At 32.6% G+C, this 22,360-nt stretch overlaps 2 protein-coding genes across 5 annotated transcripts; one reads left to right on the forward strand and one right to left on the reverse strand.

The window, feature by feature from the left end:
• The first annotated feature begins 1,747 nt into the window (after nucleotides 1-1,747).
• On the forward strand, nucleotides 1,748-17,062 carry LOC113509462 (putative fatty acyl-CoA reductase CG5065). 3 transcript variants are annotated; one of them, XM_052901546.1, is made up of 10 exons: nucleotides 1,751-1,848; nucleotides 3,586-3,676; nucleotides 6,339-6,530; nucleotides 7,425-7,547; nucleotides 8,613-8,798; nucleotides 10,202-10,397; nucleotides 10,938-11,136; nucleotides 11,915-12,154; nucleotides 13,040-13,297; nucleotides 15,670-17,062. In XM_052901546.1, exons 3-10 carry the CDS (start codon nucleotides 6,339-6,341, stop codon nucleotides 15,827-15,829), a joined length of 1,554 nt encoding a protein of 517 aa, XP_052757506.1. In that variant the 5' UTR covers nucleotides 1,751-1,848; nucleotides 3,586-3,676; the 3' UTR covers nucleotides 15,830-17,062. The 3 variants fall into 3 exon arrangements, with proteins under 3 accessions (XP_052757505.1, XP_052757506.1, XP_052757507.1); XM_052901547.1 differs by having other exon boundaries at nucleotides 1,835-1,853; XM_052901545.1 differs by lacking the exon at nucleotides 3,586-3,676 and having other exon boundaries at nucleotides 1,748-1,848.
• Nucleotides 17,031-21,705, reverse strand: LOC113522745 (macrophage mannose receptor 1-like). Of its 2 annotated transcripts, XM_026908553.3 has the most exons (5): nucleotides 21,581-21,705; nucleotides 21,248-21,511; nucleotides 20,618-20,812; nucleotides 19,310-19,561; nucleotides 17,031-17,841 (listed from the first exon to the last, which is right to left on the reverse strand). In XM_026908553.3, the coding sequence occupies exons 1-5, from the start codon at nucleotides 21,639-21,641 to the stop codon at nucleotides 17,654-17,656; spliced, it is 960 nt and encodes a 319-aa protein (XP_026764354.2). In that variant the 5' UTR covers nucleotides 21,642-21,705; the 3' UTR covers nucleotides 17,031-17,653. The 2 variants fall into 2 exon arrangements, with proteins under 2 accessions (XP_026764354.2, XP_052757508.1); XM_052901548.1 differs by lacking the exon at nucleotides 20,618-20,812.
• Between the last annotated feature and the right edge of the window lie 655 nt (nucleotides 21,706-22,360).

Here is a 22,360-nt window from a genome sequence, read left to right on the forward strand (position 1 = left end):
ATAAACAGAAACATAATAAAAAAAAAAGCTAAAACAGGTCTTGGCAAACGATTCTTATAGTGATCAGATTATATGTGTAGTTTTTTTGTTTCACTTGCAAAAATATTGAATATTAATTACGACTCACGACAAATATTATTCTACATACTAATTTCATTAAATTTGTTTTAATGAATTAGTTTTATTTTAAAATTTCACAAAATTATGATGATTATTTTTTTTATTAAAATTACAAAATACATATAAACATGATGACGGAAACAGCTGGCATTGAACATCAGCACTAGTAGTATTTTATTCTTATGACAATAGTATATATAATCTGGAAAAGGAAAAGCGGGAAAGGATTAGAATTGACTTGAAACATGTTTCTCAGCTATATACCTAACTAACCTAACAACAATTATCGAATAGAGATGGGGCACATGTAAGGTCGATATTTCTTTAAAATGTAGACGTAATACTTAATGAATTTTTTTTTATATTTGATTAAATTGTTATTTCTTTAGTATATTCCATCTAAATTCTATTCCATTTAATCCTAATATAAATAATAATTATAAGTATGACATAAATTTTATTTGCATAAAGATAATGTAATTGTGATTAAGTGATATTTTATTTAATATTGATTGCGTTCAATTAAGAAATAAAATACGCTGAATTTGTAAATATCTAATTTTTAATAAAAATTCCTTTTTTCTAATGCCAAGCGCACTATATTTCGGTTTAATTTTTATGAAAAGTTTGTCTCTTTTTCACGAGACTTTTAAGGTCTGTTGCCTTATACATAAAAACCACGTTAGTTGTAATTATTATAACGTTCGAACCTTGTAGTGGTATCTGCATTTGTCTGTTTCAGAGGTCATATACCTGTCTGATCTGACAATAGCACAAGTTTTGTATCCTTCTATTAAAATTGTTTCCAATAGTAGCACTCGCCCTCCTTCTATGTTGGACTTGGACAGGCTTGGCGATATTTGGATAAATCTAATGTTAGGCTCGTCAACCATAACAGTAGTAGCTCGCACACATGCAGTCACGCAGTCAGCCGTCTTGACATGTAGTTGAAATACCGAGGTAATATTATTTATTCTTCTTCATTTGGTAACTATATAATTCTTACTAATAGTAAAAGCTTGAAAGTAACATAAATTGTTTGTTTGTTATCTCCGTCTTAATGGCTTAACTAATCATTATGAAATTTGGTATACGCGTACTATGTGGGATGGTGAAAAAATATAGGCTACTTTTTATTCTAGTTACGCAGACGGAGTCGCGGGTAAAAGCTAATTAATTTAAGCATAGAGTTTGAATCGAACAAGCACGACCGATCCTTTTGGCCTTTTGACCATCAAGCTGAAATGCCAAGGGTCCGGCAATATAGTCTGAACAATCAATGACCGGTGAAATAAGTGTTCTGTACTAATAGAACTATCTCTATTCGTATTTGTCAAAGTTATTGTTAAGAATTATGATATTGTCATTTAGAAATAAGTAAACAGACAATGAAATGAAAAATATTCCATTTTGGCACCAAGGACAACCCCAAAACAGTTTACCCATTAACAAAGTGGCACATTAACAAAGTGTTTTATACGTAATATTTTCAAGACACGATTTCGCGCTTCTTATTTGAAGAATTACCGAACATCACTTCACGTAATATTTACTTTCTTTGCGCAAAAGAGAAAAAGTATGAATTTTATCGACAAAGTTTGCGGGCATTCTCATCCATGCGCCGCACTGTCGAGTACATATTATACAATACAGACAGTCAGTTGGGTTGCGCACGCGCAGCGGTGAACCGGCCGCGTTACCGGCACTTCACTGTAAATGGATACTACGGTACGGTGAGCCAGTTTTCACTTTTTAAGAAATAAATGTTTTTGCTTTTAATCAATAAGTATTTGTGTAAAATATTAAGTTAATGTTGTTTAATAATATGTTTTATTCAAACTTCGTAACGATGTATTTTCTTTCACTCGCAAAATTTTTGTTTTTATTTTCTTCAAAAGAAGGATGTTTTCAAATTATATTTTATTATTATTTTTATGTGTTATGTTACGTATTCTTTATTTGACATCTTTTTTTTAGCAAAAAGATTTATTATGGGTTTACGTCTGTGATAATTTTATTAAAAACTAAAATTGCTCTTTTTGTAGAATAAAATATTTAACTACATGTTGTATAAAAACTATATTAAATGGCAGTACATGAAAAAATAAATTCTTCCTAATATTATAAATATGAAAATTTGTTTGTTGCCTCCTGATGCTAAAGCATAAACAGCTCAATGGATTATTATGAAATTTGGTATATACGTAGCATTTAAGATAGAGAAGGACATTGGTTACTTTTTATCACGGTCAACAGTTACAGTGTATCCCGTTCATGTGGACGATGTCTTTATTAAAGAGTAGTATTATATGAAGGTCATAGAGGTAAAATAATGTTGTGTAAAATTGATGGACGGCGGATTTTTGTTTCATTTATTTTCTTATTGAGTTAGTCACTGTAGTCTCTAAATTAATATTGTTTGAAAATCAATTAAAATTAAAGAAGAAGCGACTATGGGAGGGCGAGGGATGGCAGTAGCGTTCCTCTTAGAACATTTCCAAAGCCTAACTGCGGTTCCTAATCTGCCTGCCAAACGTGGCAACTACTGGTAAAGCCTCCAAGGGGGCTTATGTTCAGCAGTATATTTCGTCACTTGTTTTTATCTTTAAAAAGTATCTTAAGAAAATTGTCTGTCCAGTAGATTTTTCAAAATACGTGCAAAAATACAGTTTATTAGTTGAACCTTTATTAATTTAATATATAATGAAGTAAAAACATTGATTTGGCTTTGTCTTATAACTACGCAATTAATATTAGTCAACATGCAAATTGTTAATACTCGTAAATATTTACTAAGATTGCATTCACGAATAGCTAATAACTCCAGTCGTAGTGTTCATATCCACTTAGTACAGGTGGTTTTGCGTAAGCGTACTCATTGCCTCGCTCACACGTAACATCAAACACAACGGAAGAGAAACCGTTGCAGTGACTTTGTTTACAGCTTTTTCATCAAAATATTTTTACTATTGTATTATGCTTGTCATCAATACAATACAATAGAATATAAATAGTGTGTAAACAATGCAGATGAACTCTTTTATGTTTGCTTCATCTTCCCAGTCAGAAGTCTGACAAAAGACAGTGTAATGTTTTAGTCTGGTCATAACAAAAAAATACAAGTTACAACATACACGCGCTATGCAAAAGTTTTGTCGGCTTACACAAATTTTGTCTATGGAGAAAATATCTGTGGTCTGCGTAGTCATTTCAAAATTAAAGAAATGAAAGCTGTTTTTCTTTAAATAATTTAATTTCTTTATTGCACACAGAGAAAAGCAACATATTAATAGAGAAATAATGTACAAGAACGTACTTCTCTCTAAAAAGTAGCTCTAGCAAATATTCAAAATTTAATTCTTTAAATCATGTTACATGTTAGACTCTACAAGAGTTTCCTTCCACTTTTCTATTCTTGGTGAGATCTAAATAAACGTAATTAAATACTAAACATATTTTTTATAGGTCGGAGTGACTATTTGAAAAATAAGTTTTCTTGGGAATAATATAACTAATCAAGCATTCAACGGTGCGGTCGGATTCATAGGGCTCTAAGGTAAGATTTGTAATCGTTTAATTACATACCTTTTTTTACGCACACCAAAAAAACGGAAGAAAAATCCAAAACATAAAAAGAGACAGCGTTATTTATTTAAGACCTGGTGACACTTTGGTCGAAATGAAGAAGTAGCAAAATAACTCTCCTTACAAGTTTTTTACAAGTTGATTTTGTACTAGTTTTGTTAAATTTAAATTCGATATTTTTAACTGATTAATTAATCTAATTACCACCTGGCCTTGAAGCTTGGCAAGTATTGGCAAAATGTCCCTCATGGGGAAGGCTTTTGTTTAGCAGTTAGTCAGTTAACAGCTGATATAATAATAACAAAAAAAATATTATGAAGTCGTGACAAACTATAGCAATTAAAAATTAAATCAATTATTTCTGCTTGTATTTTTTAATTGGCTGAGATATATCTACTGACTGAATATACCATTTCCATCAGATGGCCGAAAGTTTACTTGTCATTCAAAGTAATTCGAAGTTTATTTAACCTTGCATATTAGAAAGGGTGGTTCACCATGATTCTGGCAGCGCATGTGATTCTAGCCCTGTATAAATAAATAAAAACTCAGCACATACCATACAGCCATCTAGATTAATGCGAACGTTTGTATAGTACAGATTGAATTACAACCGCCAAAAATGGAAGTAACGTCGTTCATTGATATTAATATTATAAATATGAAAGTAAGTTAGTCATTTATGATAACTATTTACCGCCTTAGTTAAAGTAGGTTTATTAGATGTTTAAGGTTTATTAATAAGGGAGTTAGTTCTGCACTTTATGTAGCTACTAGCTTAGGTGTTACCATCTCACCTTTTAATCCTGTTACTTTACGTAGTCGTTAGTTTAGGTACCACTATCTTAACTATTAATTCTACCTTCAAGTAGATTGTTTGCATGCTGTATTCCGGTTTGACAGGTCATATATTATGTTGGTGAAGAAATTACTACTTGCTGGTAGGTACTGAATGTGACTCAAGGGTCGGCAACGCGCAAATCCGCACGAGTGATGACTTTGGTTTTGCAAGTGTTTATAGCCTGCGGTTGCGGACCCTTCATTTGATTGCTACCAACTCTTTATAAAATAAATACTTATAAATATTTATATTTCTTTTGAAACATACTCTAAAATATCAAGTGACAAATCTAGCAAGCGTAGTTAAGTTTAAACATAATAAGGATTTTTTATAATCAAAGAACATTTCTGCTGCCGAGTACAAAAGTAGCAACGCGTCTGTTTAATAGTAAAACTGTCATATACTACAAATTATACACGTTTGCAATATCTTAGAAACTTTAAATTGATGTTATTATAAAAGTTTAATTATTGTTTCTCGTTAAATTGTATTTACCTGTGTGAATGCAGTATACCTACTAGGTAAATACAGTCAGCACAAAATTTTTTTCTAATCTTTATTTAATTTGACATTATTGTCTTTTGACATGTTAATTCCATTATATCTTATACAAATCTACTTACTACCTAATTCACTTAACATAAGGCATTTTCAGTTATAACAGATTTTGAACAATACTCACTTTAAATTTATTAATGTTAAATGTTTTTAAGTATTCCCTTTCTCACTTCCATTTCTATCACATTCCATCGCGAGGTGCTGTATATATTTAATTTATAACACCAAAGTTTATTTATGGATCTACATTTTTGAAACCCCTAAACGGTATTGCATGCGGTGGTCACTCAATTAGATTAACGTCGGAAAAAAAATCGTGTAATACTGAGGTGACAAACAGGCATGTGGTCCATTTGATCGTGGACGGTTACCATAGTCTATGAACATCTTTATATCGTATAAAGTCAAAATTAGCTTAATTTATGCAGCGATTTGGCAATTCAGGATGTGTTCACGAGTATTGACTTTTGATGCTAACTGTACTTGCATCTTAACACAACTATTTACCACACCTCTGACCACATAACTGCAGTGAAGATTGTGCGCAAGATTACATCCTCGTCGTGTTTTCTCACTGCACTTGCATAAGACATATGTACGAGTAAAACTACGTTTGTAAAAGGGCTTAGAATTATTACAATATCAATCAATTAATTATCTTTTTATGAGCTACGCAAGATATTGGATGCACTTGAACATTTATCACTGTTTTGTTTAAGGTGTGAATAAAATCCATTTAACCTTTTAAAATATATTAAAAATGTGAAGCCTATTTCATATACACTTATATACTTCTTGTTACTAGATAAGAGACTAATTGATGCTCTAGTTTAACATTAATATGGTAAATAAAAATAAATCTAGTTTAAAGATAAATTTTGGTGGAATTAGTCTAAGAAATATAGTTGAAACATGATTTTTTTTATTTGCAGTTATTGCAGGCAGAATATAAAAATTACTAATATGTTTTGACAATTTTTTTGTTTTCATTATTATTTAGGTATATTTCATTATTACATGTTCCGTAATATGGAAATATAATACATATTTTTAAAAATTACATTAACATGCATACAGGGTAAAATCATAAGCAGCGTCGAAAAAAATAAAAAAAAACCCTTGGAATCACTTCCTTGGATGGATATTAAATATTTCGATTCGATCTTGTAGCCTGGAGCTGCTTTTCGATGTGAAATAAAAGATTTTTATTGTTTTTTTTTTCTTTTTTACTCAGATGACTTCTGAAGTAAACGAATGGTACCGAGGCCGCAAGGTTCTTGTCACTGGCGCCTCAGGTTTGATGGGGAAAGTGCTGATTGAGAAGCTCCTATACAGCGTTCCAGATATCAGCTGCATATACGCACTCATCCGCCACAAGCGCGGGAAATCACCGGAGTCACGCATCGAAGACATGTGGAAATTGCCAGTGAGTAACGAGGACATTTTGCAATTTATACCAGTGGCCAATGTAATTCACTGTGCATTGCACTGATTTGATCGCTTATTAATGATACACCTCAAAATTATTGGAGTAACACATGATGTTTTTATTTACTTGTTTGTTAATGTTTTGTATTCTAACAAATTCTTAAGTAGAGACTTTCAAAAGAGAAGAAACTCAATTTGTCATCGAGAGGGAATTCGGTTTCATTTGCTAAAACCTAAATAGTTGCAGTCAGTGCTGTTTTAGAGGGGCTAAAGTTTTCTCCTATGAATGCTCAGGATCTGTCTGATAAGATTGCCGAGGTTTTTCCTAGAGATTACCGTATGGGGTTTTTTAATAATGGCGTCTCTCAGATTCCTTAATCCTAATGTAAACGTATAGAAATTCCACGATTTGATTTACGCTAATCCTCAGAACCGCTTAACTGATTTTAATGAAACTTTCTAAATGTATTTCATTGTGCTTGTTGAATAAAGAGATTAGTTTTTATTCCGATAATAAAAAATGGGCCCAGTAGGTGGCAGTAAAAGCAAAACAACGTCGAAAATATTATTATAAAAAAAATATTCATGTACTAAATTTAATATTTTAACATTTTCATATTATTAATATAATATGAAAATGTTAAAATATTAAATTTTAACATTTATAGGTAAGTATTTTTATACCACGAAGATAATATTTCAATTTATATATGATTACAATTTTATGCCACAAACAAACATACAGCTCGTCTGATGGTAATTATGGACACCACTGTAGCCTATGGACGCCTGCAACATTAAACCCTGAAGAAACTTTAATACATCCTTTTTCAAGAACCCCATATTGTAGTCTCTATGGAAAACCTCGGCATGTATGTTTTTTTAATTTCAGTTATTCTCTAGAATAAGAGACGAGAAACCTCATGTCATGAAGAAGCTGATACCAGTTAGCGGAGATATCCTTTACGACAATCTCGGAATAGAGAAGAAAATGTTGAACGAATTGTATAATGAGGTGAATATAAGTTCGTATTACTATATTAGGTACACAAGTTAATATTTATTTTAGAAATTAATTATTAAGAGATTATATGGGTGAAAATGATTATTAGATGAGAGGATGAAAAAAGATCAATTGCTTGGGCACCATCAAGATGATTTTCCAAGAAGCTGTGTTAATTACGGTGGTTTTCAGGGTACAGGGGTCGATTGACATGGGGGGTGAAGCAAAACGACCTGATGTCCATGGATATATCATCATCATCTCATGTTTGGAGACTGTACCACTTTCCTCTCTCCTCGCCTCTAAGTTGCTAAAAAAAATCCTCCATTATCTAAATCCCATTCCCCATTGAGGAGATGTTATATCCCAAGAAGTCTTTTGGAACGGCTTTGTCTGATCTGCTTGATACGAAGCAAATTACCAACTCATAATCATCATCATGTCAGCTATTAACTGTCAGCTGCTGAACATAGGTCCCCTCCATAATGGGAGTTTTGCCAGTAGTGGCCACCGTTTGACAATCGCAGTTAGACTTTGGTGATATTTTAAAAGGGACGCTGCTGGCCATCCCTCGATAATTAATTTCCTTTAGTCGCCTTTTACGACACCCATGGGAAAGGAAGTATTAGGTATTAATTCTATTGTTTTAAAATAAATCTATATATGTAGAATCAGTGTCATCTTATCTTCTATATAATCATTAATTCTATGTAGGTAAATACTTGTAAACATGTACTTGTAAATATGTACTTTTTCCTTATTATCATGGCATTTGAGTAAGACAATCTATCAATCAAGTTTAGTCAATAAATATTTATAATTACATCTTTAAAATTAAATACCTATCATAATAAGTAGGTGAATAATAAGTAAGTGCGTACATATCTTACTAATCTTGTTGTTGTGAAAAGATTTTTGGGTGTTATGTTACTTATTTAATAAACGACTGTAGATATGAATGAAATTTGGTGCATGAGTAAGTTAGAATGTAACTTAAAACACAGGACACTTTATAAACTGATTTACGCAAGAATAACCGGGGGAAACAGTTAGTATATAAATTAAATGTTGTTACAGGTATCTGTTATATTTCACTTCGCAGCGAGCTTGCGCCTGGAAGCGCCTCTTAAAGAGGGATTGGAGATGAACACGAAGGGTACACTTCGGGTCCTCGACGTGGCTAAGAATATAAAGAACCTTGACGCCTTTGTACATCTCTCCACAGCATTCTGTTATCCCGACTATCAGCGACTCGCAGAGAAAGTAAGTTGAACAGTGTCCCCCTTATTTATAAAAAAGGTGAAACCTTTTGTAAATCTACTTTAGTTACTGAAGTATTTTGTTTTGTTCTTTTGCACAAATTTATCAATTTAGAGCAAAGTGACAACACATTCCAATAGTTAAAGAGCGATTATAAAAGGTTTTAATTTTTATAAATAAAGTTTTTTTTAATATAAATTTACAAATTTTTTTATACAATTTAGAATGGCAAACAAGCTGCAGCCAACTTGATGTAAAGTTGTAACAGTCGCTTATCTTTTCTTACTAATGTAATAAAATTGTAATTACACGATGATAGAAGGTATTTAAGAAACAATAATATAAATGTCCTAATAAGACAGTAATTTTGTCTGTATGTGTATATGTTTGTTCCGGTATCACGTAAAAACTACTGCACCAAATTAAATGCGGTTTGCACAGTTTAACCTTTAGGAATACTTATAGGTCTAACTTAAAAACTTGTGTATATTTTATCTTGATACGTCATCTAAATGGGATCAATTTAATTGGTTTTTGAGTTTTGAAATCTACGTTTACAAAGTAGCGGGCATAAAGCTATGGATTCCATATTGTCATTCGATTTACGTCACCTTAAATATTAATTTGTCACCGCGTTTTAATGGCTCTAGCTATCGTCATGGAATTTGATATACTTACTTATTTGATAAACTTTTTGAAATGGGGAATAACATCGACTAATTCATATCCGGGCTAATTAATATATCCCAGTCATGCGAACGAAGTCACTGGTTAAACTAGTGTAGGAATAAAAACAATACTAACCTACTTCTTTTGAATTAGCGACAATAGATACATATTCTTGTGAAATAGAAAACAATTAACATGTTTTTTGAAGGAATCACGTTTTTCTAAAGCTACGAACAATGAGAATTATTGTGACTTGAATAATTACTTAATTGGGACTACCTACTAGATATTGTTGACGCCTTGGCGTATTAGCAGGTTAACACACTGTTTTATCTTCCTTAATTAACCAAGGTCATCTGTACACCTGTTGCGGGAGTAAGGTGGAGGCTTTGGGGCGGAACCCTTTCCCCGGCTTCAATTCCGGGGCCAACTAGCCTTGGGTCTCTGGCTTTAATCTCTTCCTTGATGAGCGAGGCGAGGTTTTCTAATTGCTTTTGCTGATGGCGATAGTAGGACATGAGCTCTTTTCTCTTTATATATAAATAATATATTTTTTTAAATTACCTATATAAAAAAATAATTATTTATGTATAAAAAATAGTGAATTGTTATATAGACTCATCTCAGACTTTCTATTACCATTAGAATTCTTATGTTGATACATATAAATTAACATTTTATGGAAACTATCTCTCCGTTAAATATTGCTCAATATATAAAGAAAAATATTTTTCTAGGTACATAGTCCTCCAGTAGATCCTGAGGAGATACTTCGCATTACTAATTGGATGACTGACCACCAAATGGACATACTGACCCCATCTCTGTACAAGAAACATCCGAACTCCTATACATACTCCAAGCGGCTCGCTGAGGCATTGGTTAAAGATAGCTACCCTCAGCTTCCTGCCGCCGTCATACGGCCGAGTATTGGTAAGTTTAATAAATAAAATATCTTTTATCTGTAACGGATCAAAAAGAGATTTTTTTATAGAATCCCCGATTGCCATGTGCATTGTTTAAAGAATTATAGACTGTAATAACCAATCCACAATTTTCATTCCTATACAAAATCCACAGTGCAAGCTACTAGACTTTGGAACTTCCTTCCAAATGATACCAGAATGGCTTAAACCGTTCATACTTTTAAAGCACGAACGGTTTATGTGTACTCTCGGAATAGAATAGGCCACTCCTTTCCTTTCCCGTGGGTATTGTAACTGGCGACTAAAGAAATTTAATAGAAAAGGGATGGGCAGCAGCGTCCCTCTTAAAACATCACTAAAAGCCTAACTGCGGTCGCCAACCTGCCTGTCAAGCGTGGCAACTATTGACAAAACCCTCCAGTAAGGGGAGGTCTATGCTCAGCAGTGTATGGTTTACGGGTGATATGATAATGTTGATGATAATGTTGATGATGATGATGATGATTAAGCAAAATATCAATGATAATGTAAATATCGTAAATTCCAGTGACACCATCGTATAAGGATCCTATACCGGGTTGGGTAGACAACCTGAATGGACCAGTCGGCTTGATGGTGGGTGCCGGGAAAGGCGTCATCAGATCCATGCATTGTTACGGGCATTGTCACGCGGAGGTCATACCTGTAGACATTGCTATTAATGCAATTATTGTTATCGCATTCAAAATTGGAACGATGACTGAAAGGTAATAATTTTTTTTTTTATTTCTTGTAATGGTCAACAGGATGGCCACCGATGAAAAGTAGGTAATGTGTCTATAGACATGATTAGACATGAACATCACAGTATAGACTTTATTGCCCATGCTACCTGTCATACATTGCTATTCCTGGGGATTATTGTGTTATGTCTTCGTATTTTGTAATGTTACTGCCATATTCCATCTTTCAAATCGAAACATAACCATGTAAGATGTTTGATGATAGAAGCACAATTGGGATAGTTATATAATGTTTGCTCCATCTATACAGCAGCAATTTTGTTAGCCGGTGATTCGTTATACACGAAAGCCTTTGAAATAACTTACCGGATGACGATTTTACGTAATCTATAAGTCACAAAGTAGAAGAAGAATAAGTTTGAATGATCCAAACATAAAATTAAAAATTCAAACATTTAGGTTTGGTTTCAATTTTGACACTCCTGATCCCAATCAAGCGCTTTTTAATTGAGTTATCAGAGGTACTTCATATTATGCTTAGTCTCCGATTGTACCAATAAAACTTTTAAATATAATTAATAATTAAATTATATATTGTAAAAACGAAATTGTTAGCCATACAGAATCATGAGTATAACAAATAACATAACATTTTGACTTACCCATATTAATACGGTCCATTTAGCTATCAAGTTAGTAGGTATGTGCCTCTTAAAATTTTATGCAAAGCAATTAATTTTTTTTCTGTTAAAATATTACTTATTTTTATTATATTAAAAATATTATTATACTTATTTTTCAGACCGCCGGAGATTCCGGTTTACAATTTAACTAGTGGAGATGACAGGGATACGACATGGAAAGAAATCCTGGATATTGGCAGGGCAACCGTTCGGAAGTACCCCTTCGAAGCACCGCTGTGGTACCCCAACGGGAACCTGAGGGGTAACAAGTTCATACACAATCTCTGCGTGTTCTTCTACCATATTGTGCCAGCCTACTTCATAGACTTCCTCATGTTCATATTTAGGCAAAAGAGATTGTAAGCTATTTTCCTTCTTTTTATAGTTAGTGTTATGTCGTTTATATATTGCTAGTAGTTTTCAAAATGGCGTCGTATGAGGGTGTCATGGACAGCAATGTAGGTATATCCTGTGATTACGATTCTCAAATTATAATTACAGTAAGTAATTCGTCAGCTTGTTACTTCACTTAGTAATCAATTTTATTTGCCACAAGATTACTTATCTTAGTGTACATTACAAAAAAGTAAACAGCAGTAAAAAGCTGCGTCCCTTTTAAAACATCGCTAAAAGCCTAACTGCAATTTTCAAGCGTGGCAACCACTGACAAAATCCTTTTAATTTGGGGAGGCCTATGTTCAGCAATGGACAGATAATGGCTGATATGATGGCTTTAGCAATGTAATAAATGAAAATAAAATATATAAGTATCATTTACTAGTTCATTTACTTTTATAAAAATATGATTCGTGTGGTAATGAAGTAAGTCTTAAAGTCTTTTGTTTTTTTTTTATATATGACATAATGGCAAACAAGCTAACAACCAACTGGTAACCGTCGCCTATATGCATGAGCTATGGATACAATATTCTCATTACAATAAGCTCATTATATCCCTTGTGCGCTAATATTTCTGAATACAACAATGTAATGCCTTCATAATTCGTACCCTAGATTTAACATTTTTAACCGATTTCAAAAATAGGAGGCTTCGATGCAGTTCGATTGTATTTTTTTATATTTGTTTTGTCAGAAGTGTCTCATTTATAATCCTGATTGGCAAAATTTTTGTAGTTTGGTTTTTAAATCAAAATATCTGGTTTTGTAACGATAGAAATAGACGTTTTCTTTTTTTCTTTAGTAATAAAATATACTTTTAAATTGAAAGTACATTTATTTTTCAGTATGGTCCGCATCCAAAACCGTATAACCGTTGGTCTGGAAGTGCTACAATACTTCACGACTCGAGAGTGGTGGTTCGACACACACAACTACAAGGCACTAGCACCCACATTGAACCATATAGACACCCGACTGTTCCCGTTAGATCTAACGATAATAGAGGTCGGGCCGTACATAGAGAGTTGCATTATTGGAGGGAAACTATACTGTTTGAAAGAAAAACTGGAGAATCTACCTAAAGCGAGACTGCAGAATAATATGTAAGTAACCTAACTATTCTTAATAGTTTGAACAAGTATTATGAAATTTGTAACTGGCAAATGTCTATCAAATTAAACATTTGATAGACATTTGCCAATAGAAATTATCATTATCATCATATCAGCTATTAACTGTCCACTGCTGAACATATGTCTCCTCTTATTGGGAGGTTATTACGCATGGCAATGGCCCGTTCCTCGACCATTAAGTTCCCTTAGTCGCCTCTTACAACACCCACAGGAAAGGATAATGAAGTGACGTAGACGAATATCATCCTTTTTTGAGTACAGACCTAGAGATGAGTTGTAGATGGATGGAATTGATGTGATTCTAAACTTTAATGGTTTTTTTTGTGAAATATGGATCATATTTAGATTTGCTAATCGAAATAATCTACTTATTTGTACCTCTATTTGTGGCAGAATCTAAATCATTGTTGTACCACAGAAACAGTTATTATTATGAGCAAGTCTGTGAAAGAATACTCTTAATCTGCTTATGCAACTTACTTATATTTATACAATAATTTATTTATTTCATCAAAAATACATAAATTAGTTATTTTCGTGACTTGACTTGTGCTCTTACCTTATGTGTGCTAAATTTCATAACAATTGTTCGAGTTGTTATTTGTGGTCTGCCTCTAAAGGATAATAAACAAATAAACAATATTATATTAAAATTGTTATGTTATTTCTGTTTATTTATGACTAGAGTCATAAAGCAAAAGTTAATAGCTGTGAACTTACGAGTACAATGGTCGTTGAATATTAATTAATACCAGTTTAATAGACACTGAATGCTGTACGCAACTTTTGTTCTGCCATCACTGACTACATTTTAGAGTTATGTATGTAGGTAGGTATCGTAGTGTTAAACTAATAATAATAACTCCTTCTAAATACTAATATAAAAATGGGATAAGAATCGATGTATTTTTTATAGGTTAACTAGCTTTGTGCCCGTTACTTTGTACACGTGGATTTCAGAAGTAAAAAAAATAAAATAGACTACTAAACCTATTTTATCCTATTGAATTGTTTTGCTATTTTTTTCTAACTTGGAATATAAAATAAAATATTGAGAAATAGCATAAAAGAAAGAGATGAATAAGTTCAATGGCTAAAATAGGTTTGTGAGATGTTTGATGTTCTTATAAATCATAGTGTAAATGTAATTTTATTCTTAACTAGCGGCTCGTCCCGGCGTCGCACGGGTGGACATTTTTACATTTTAAAAAGACGGCACACGCGACGGAAGCTTAAAAATGGAGTAATTTCTCCCGTTTTTACATTTCCCTTCACTGCTCTGCTCCTATTGATTATAGCGTGATGAAAAGTATACTATAACCTGCCCAGGAGTATGAAGAATAATTATACCAAGTTTCGTTAAAATCCGTCAAGTAGTTTTTGTTTCTATAACGAACATACAGACAGACAGAATGTGAATGTGAAAAAGACTATTTTCCGCGCTTAGCCTCTCATTTGGGCCGTTGTGCGTATGAGTCGTGGCTAGTACAGTCAACCTAGCTCCGCCCAGAAGCGCAGAAGCTTCCTGGGTTCTTCACAAGCCTCACGGAGCGACCTCACCGTTCCGAGGATTTCTAAACGTTGATGGGCCACAGCCTCACATTCCAGGATAACGTGAGCAGCCATTTCTTCGGCGTCGAAATAGCCTCGACATAGAGAGCTATCTGTGGCTCCTATTGTGTATAAATGTTTGTTTAATGGACAATGGCCCGTTATTGTCCCTATCATTATTTTAAGGTTTTTACAGTGAGTTTTTTTACAGACAGACAGACAGACAGACAAAAATTTTACTGATTGCATTTTTGGCATCAGTATCGATCACTAATCACCCCTGATAGTTATTTTGGAAATATATTTCATGTACAGAATTGACCTCTCTACAGATTTATTATAAGTATAGATACGCCATCTAGAATTGGTCTTTTTCACTGGTTTGCGTACTTCTGAAATCTATGCATATGAAGCGGGCAAAAAAAAAATACTATAAAAGGATAATGATCTAGCGTCTTCTTCTTCTTGTCCATGTTGTTATTGTTGTATCAGCCGTTAACTGCCCACTGCTAAACATAGCCTCCCCCTAGGGGGGTTTTGCCAGTAGTTGCCACGTTTGGCGGGCGGGTTAGCAAACGCAGTTTGGCTTTAGTGATGTTTTAAGAGAGACGCTGCTGTCCATCCCTCCACTATAAGTGCCCTTAGTCTCCTCTTACGATACCCACGGAAAAGGAAAGGGTGGGCCTTCTTTGCCGGGACCTACAAGGCGGGAACTACACACACACCTCTTGTCCATGCTTGCTTCAAACTTTACCTGTATTTTTGAAGGAAATTTATTTTTTTTATTTCAGTTTGTTCATCGTGGACCAGCTTGTAACTGTGTTTTTCTATTTGTTGCTGATATCCTGGATGGCGTCGTACCTGGGCTTTGTACGCGACATACTCGCTTACGGCGGACCATTCGTCCGGTATTTGCCTTTTGTCGGCAAAGCTGTGTTCAACGACGAGTGAATTTAAAACGATAAACATAAATTATATTGTCTGTTAAGGGATTAAAAATAAATATATTACAGTCAAAAAAAGTTGAATATCTAACTTTTTATTTTTAAGTACGTCGCTTAAAATATGTACCTGGTATAGTTACACGTGTTTATTTAGTTATAGTAAATATATTTAAAATGTAACGGGAAACTAGTTTGTACCCACGACTTCCTTTGCGTCACTGAAATGTGTTCATTGATGTAATACGATGATTGACAGTAGCCTATGTCCTTACATAAGTTACTTTTTATTCTGATCAATGTCATTCGGTTTAAGATTTGTTAAGCCATTAACACACGAACCGCGGACCGGTCATTGTGAGCGGTGTTTTAAATTCATTACTTAATAATTTCAAAATTTGTTTTCGCAGTTCAAGGTATACAAACCACTAAGTGATAATTATATTTTTTTCGCATCATGCAGTAAAAAGTGGTAAATGAAAAGTCACAAAAACTTAGCTATCTATAACAACAAATTTCGGAGATATTAAGTATTAAAACACAGGTCACAATGACCGGTCCGCGGTTCGAGTGTTAAAGCGCTAAAAGGTAACAAACATACTCACTTTCACATTTATAATATTATATTAGAACGGTTAATAATTATAATTGTATATTGATATTTTATTATTGCCGAATAAAATTATTTTATTCCGTCCACTTTTACTAATATTGTAAGAGCATAATGTAAAATGTTTATTGTATTAAGTACATAATCATGAATAAATTTATGTAGATATAATCTAAAGTTATATAAGCAATTATATGACATTGTAGCGACTATATACTTATATGAAATTGCTAAGATTATGGTTGTGCTAAATAAAAAATAATAACTAAGAACTTGAACTAAGTAATCGTGTCTAAGAATTATATGGTACACTGACTGGAATATAAAGTATTATTGTCTTTGGCTTTGGAAAAAAGGAAACAACTATTACTTAGTGACAAATAAAAAAAAAATATTATAGTATATTATACGAAGTTGGTAAGTATGGTAATTGGTATTGTTGTATTGGGAAAAATTTATTATTTCCAATTTGTGATAGATACATATTTCATTATCTGTAAATAACTATAACAATCAAACAATTGGTAAGGTCGGAATTTTATTTTTATAATTGTATAACTTGTGTAAATTAAACAATAGAATATAAATAATAACACATCTGTCATTTATGTCATAATATATACATAATGTACATTAATTGTGGTTTTATTTAAATAGTCGTTCAGTGTATATCATTATACATGGATTATGGATAGTACGTGCGATCCTACAACATTTAAAAAAGTGAAAATTGTACAATATTGTAAAACGTGCTATTTGAACCATTGAAGTCTAAACTTGTTTTTCTTTTTTTCTTTATACAACTTAGAATGGTAAACAAGCTGACGGCCCACCTGATGGAAAGAGGTAATTGTCGCATATAGACATGAGCAGTACTATGGGCGTAACAGAGTATACTGTTTCATCTTGATACCCTTCAAGTGTTGCCATTCCTGAGGGCTCAGGTGTTATTCTTCTGTACTCTGTAAATTCACGCCATATCTCACCCTTTAAATCGAAACATAGCTATGCAAACACAACTGCTTCACGGTTGAAACACGGATGTGATAGAAGTACCCAAGCAAACGACTTTTGTACAAAGTCTCCCTCTTTCTTTTTTATATACCACAAAATGACAAACAAGCATACAGCCCGCTTGATGGTAAACAGTCACTATAGCCTAAGGATTTTGCAACGTGTGCGTTGCCGACGCTATTCAGTTTTAATAAATGATTGAGTTTCGGCTTAGTATACAATTTCATTTGGTTCAATAGTCATATTCGTAAACTTATCATATTCACATATGAAAAAAGACTTATGATGACATCCCATCTTGTTTAATTCACCGTTATAGAACATAGAGCCACATTTCTCGTTATCGTCTCCGTAGAAGTAGCCCCATTTGGAGTAGCCGATTCCTTCTAAAGCCGCCCCTGAAATAGAGATAACCGTTACCAAATTTCTTATTATCAAGTTCTAAACAAGGCGTCCAATCACGTGAGGACGTCAATTATATGGGACTCTTTTTTTTTTAATTTACACTCTTTCCCTTCTCATTTTGTAAGATGTAGCGAGCCATGATATTTTGATATGTGAATAGACAGAGGCTCAGCACATGTGGTTTAATTCCGAGTCCTGTCCGGCAAGTAAACTGACAGTCCACTTGATGAAATGTGGAAAAAAATACGAGAACCTTACACACAGACGATGCCTAGTTCAATTATTGCCATGGTGATTTTATGGTGAAAAAATGTTTCCAGTATCAATAATTAAATGTGAAACATTTTTTAATGGCAAATAGGCTGACGGCCTACTGGATGAAAAATAGTAACCGGTCGCCTAAGTTCGCGAATATCATGATTATCAATATTAACAGTGGGCTTATAAATATATAACCCACTGTTGATTCTGAAAATTTTACAGAGTTCACTTATTGCCTGGGTGAAATCTCAAATATTGTTAACAATATCATTATTAAATAATGTACATCATTGTATATTCACCTACAAACGTATTTTAGTTATTGACGTGTGTTATCGTCGTCTTTCAAATTAAAAATTTTGCACATAATAAAGAGATAAAATAGATAAAATACTTATGAGAGGTTTGATGTTTTTAAGAGTAAGGGAGTTCGTAAATATTTATTCCTGATGGCTACAAATGCACAATCGTAAATTGACAATTTGGTATGGCATTTTTAAATTCCAGTTGGGAATAAAAGCTGATTTGTGTGGATATAGAGAAATTTGACTTGAAATCGGACAGTTATTTAGTTGTAAATTAGGTACACAAAAGTGGTGTAATAATAATATCTTCAGAACATATTTTACAACTTTCGTGTACTAGATTATTCAATTCTTATTTCGCATGGTTCGGTTGGTTCGAAGACATCATAACCGTTGTGTATCCTTTTACAAGAGCAATAATAACCATTCTGCTCTGCATTAACATCTTTTGCTGAAATAAATATATCTTATGGCGTAAAATAATTAATCGTCTAGTCTCGGCATAGAATTAACCACATCTTCCTTTCTCGTGGGTGTAGTAAGAGGTGACTAAAGGAACATAATGATCAAGCAATGAGCAGTAGCGTCCCACTTAAAAGTCACCATATTCAATTCGCTTGTCAAGCGTCGTAACTACTGACCAAACCCCCTAATGAAATTTATGTTCAGCAGTGGACAGCTAACGGAAGTTATGATGAAGAATATAAACTAATAAGCAATATGATATGAACAAATTCCTTTATTGTTGGGCAAGGAACGTGCTAATTCGAAAAATGTTTTGAAGGTGTAATGGGTGAGATAGATTAAAAAGAAGAGTTTAGTTAACTCTAACATTGGTTAAGCAGATTTTAAGTAACAAATTGGAATATGCTGTCTAAATAAAAAAAAACATTACCATTAACAGTTTTCCAATACTCTCCGTCGATATTATGAAATCCCAAGAACACAGTTCCTCTTGAATAGTTCACTTGAACCGTATGTTTTGGTGCTTCTCGGATGAGTTTTACAAAATAATCAGCCTCTGCTTGATTTTCTATCACCGCCAAGAAAGATTGTTCTGCGATGCACGTGGCATATGCTTCATTCCAGTTTTTAGGTGTTAAGTGAAATTTGTAGCACCTGTTTAAAGTTTCCGAGTATGTATAATCTGAAATGATAAGGTATTAAATTAGTCTATTATAAAAGTAAGTATGATTGACACAAAAAGTTTCGTTTACAATTACAAATGCATGTGCTTCATCCATTTCTAGTCAATCTATCGTTTATTATTATAAAAATAAAACAACTTTTAGTTTTCCTTTTTAAGAAGTAAGAATTGATTTTGAGTATTGAGATTCAAGATATAATTCAAGTTAGTTATTATAGAATCCGCCATCTTGGCATAGAATGCACCACACCTTCCTTCTGTAAGTATCGTAAGAGAAGGATGTGTAGCACCGTCCCTTTTTTAATATCACCAAAGACTACCTGTGTCCGCCAATCCGCTTGAAAAAGGTGGCCACTACTGGCAAAGCCTCCCCATAGGGGAAGCCTATATTCAGTAGTGGACAATTGACGGCTGATATGATGATAATGATTTAAGATAACTGTTGCCTTAATTAGATACTAGAATTTCTTGTATAATAATATAAAACTGAATGTCGTACACGACATATTAAAAACGTCACGATCTGAAGGCAATATACTCAATTATAATTTAATAGCAACCTGGATTATTTGAAATAATACGTATTTATGTAGTCAAATACAGTACAAATATAGTCCTTAAAATATTTTTTAATATTACAGATAGATAAACTTTTTATTTGAGCCATTTATGACACACGTAAATTTACAAATGAGTATACAATCAAATTATTTACACTTTTTAAATATAAAACAAAAGATAAAATACGAAAATATGGTTTCGCCATGTGTGTCGCAATGACCCAAATAGGCTACAGCTCAGTGATAGTTTTGCTTAAAAGTAAAGTTCTGATTTTCAGCTGCAGCCTGAAGTTAGGCTACACGGATTATACGTATTTTCTACTACGTCTTAATATATAAAATCACGCAATTTGTGAACTTTAATAATCATTGGTTCCTAGCCTCGAATACATTTTCGACGGCATACATTGTCAATGCTGCTAAATATATGTATCTAACTCGTATATAAAATAAATATATCTAAGCTTAGCAATTTTAAAAATAAAAATTTATTTACCTGTATTTGGAAAGTTACACGCAGAATTCCACTCCAGAGACGCTAAAGTTTTTTTGCAAATGAAATTATGTGGGAGACTACATGAACAGTCATTGAGGCTGCCATCACGCTTTATTACAACACAATTTTCATTGCCACCCAAATTGTTTGGTTCACCTTTTAACCACTTATGGTATACATCTGATATTGATAATCCTACATAAACAAGTTACAAGTCAAAATGATTTTTAACACTGTGTGATAATGTATTTGTAAACATAATTAAAATAGTAGATAATTCATCACTATTATATCAGTATTTTAAGATCTTTTGTTTATCGAATATAGAAAGAATCATCATAATCGGTTCAGAATTGACGAAAGTATCTTTTAATATATGTGTAATAGTTATATTATAAGATATTACTCGTATAACAGAATTATAAAGAGTTGCTTTAGAAAGAGAACAATATAAAGCGAAACAGTACCAAGTATTCGGTAATATATTATTATTGATAGCCAAATATGTATACAAATAACATTTGTTTTAATGCCTTTTTTTTACATTATAACAATGAAATTAAATAAAAAAAAAGTTAAAAATTAAAAGTAAGCAAGCCAAATTAAATTAAAAGTAAATTATAATCTTACCATCGATTGTAACAAAGACCCTGTTGCCAAGTAATGAAGAAATACCAATAAATATTTGTACGGATATCAGGTCGTTCGTCCACATTTTAGTTATGGTGTTTGCTTCTCCCTCATCTGCAGGATAAAACAAACTCGCACCTTCAAGTTTGCAAGTATCCCTTGCAGCTTGCCAGCTCCTTGCTATAACGTGAATTTTATAAAAACTTTCCGTATCTTCTAAATATTTGTAATCTTTCCTGAAGAACTTCTTGTCGCGTTGTCCACCTGTAAAGTCGAAATATATTTAACTTGCCCAGTTATTTTACTTGTACTTTTGTTAATAGATAAACTCACTTGAATAATGGAGAATTAATTCGGTTATTAACAATATATGTAAAATCTTATTTGGAATCATTGTTTATAATGAGATTTTCTGAACGCATTTCTCTTTATTAATATATACCTATGGTTCGAAGTGCAAGGCACAAATATAGATAATTTTCTGTTTTATTGTTGAAGCTTTGTACGACGTTAGTATTTTCTAAATTTAATTTCTTATCGCCTGTGCACTTGCTTATAAAGGACGTTATAAAGAAAACGCAAGTTTTTTTTTATTATTTTCGCGTTTGTAACTTTAAATATAAATTTTAAAATTTCGATAGGGCATTTAATATAACATCTACAAGGTAAATAGAATAGGAATAAAATAAAAATACATACACAAATTATAAATATATATGTACAAAAACATAATATATAAACAGTCACTTTTCACCATTAATTGGCCACAAAATTTAGAAATTGGCAATTATACATTTTCCTTGTCATAGTATAATTTAATTTTTTAAACTTCTCTTGATTTTTTATCCTCTCTTTTGTAAGTCAACTAAAAACAATTTAAAGAAGAGAAGTATGTACTTCTTTAAATTTTTTTAGTTGACTTTTTAGGTATATTTTTTGTAGTTTTTTCCCACATAATTTCCTTCTTTTCTGTTTTGCATATTTATCTACTTGTTTTTTAAGCTGTATGGTTTTTGTCATTTTCACTCACTGTCAGACTGTGTTACACTTAACTGTCAGATGTTATTTCAAATAGAGCTTTGTTAGATTGACACTTCCCTTTTCCTTTCCCTT

This window comes from Galleria mellonella, unplaced genomic scaffold (assembly GCF_026898425.1).
Source record: "Galleria mellonella isolate WM207_F2 unplaced genomic scaffold, CSIRO_AGI_GalMel_v1 utg78, whole genome shotgun sequence".
NCBI lineage: Eukaryota > Metazoa > Arthropoda > Insecta > Lepidoptera > Pyralidae > Galleria > Galleria mellonella.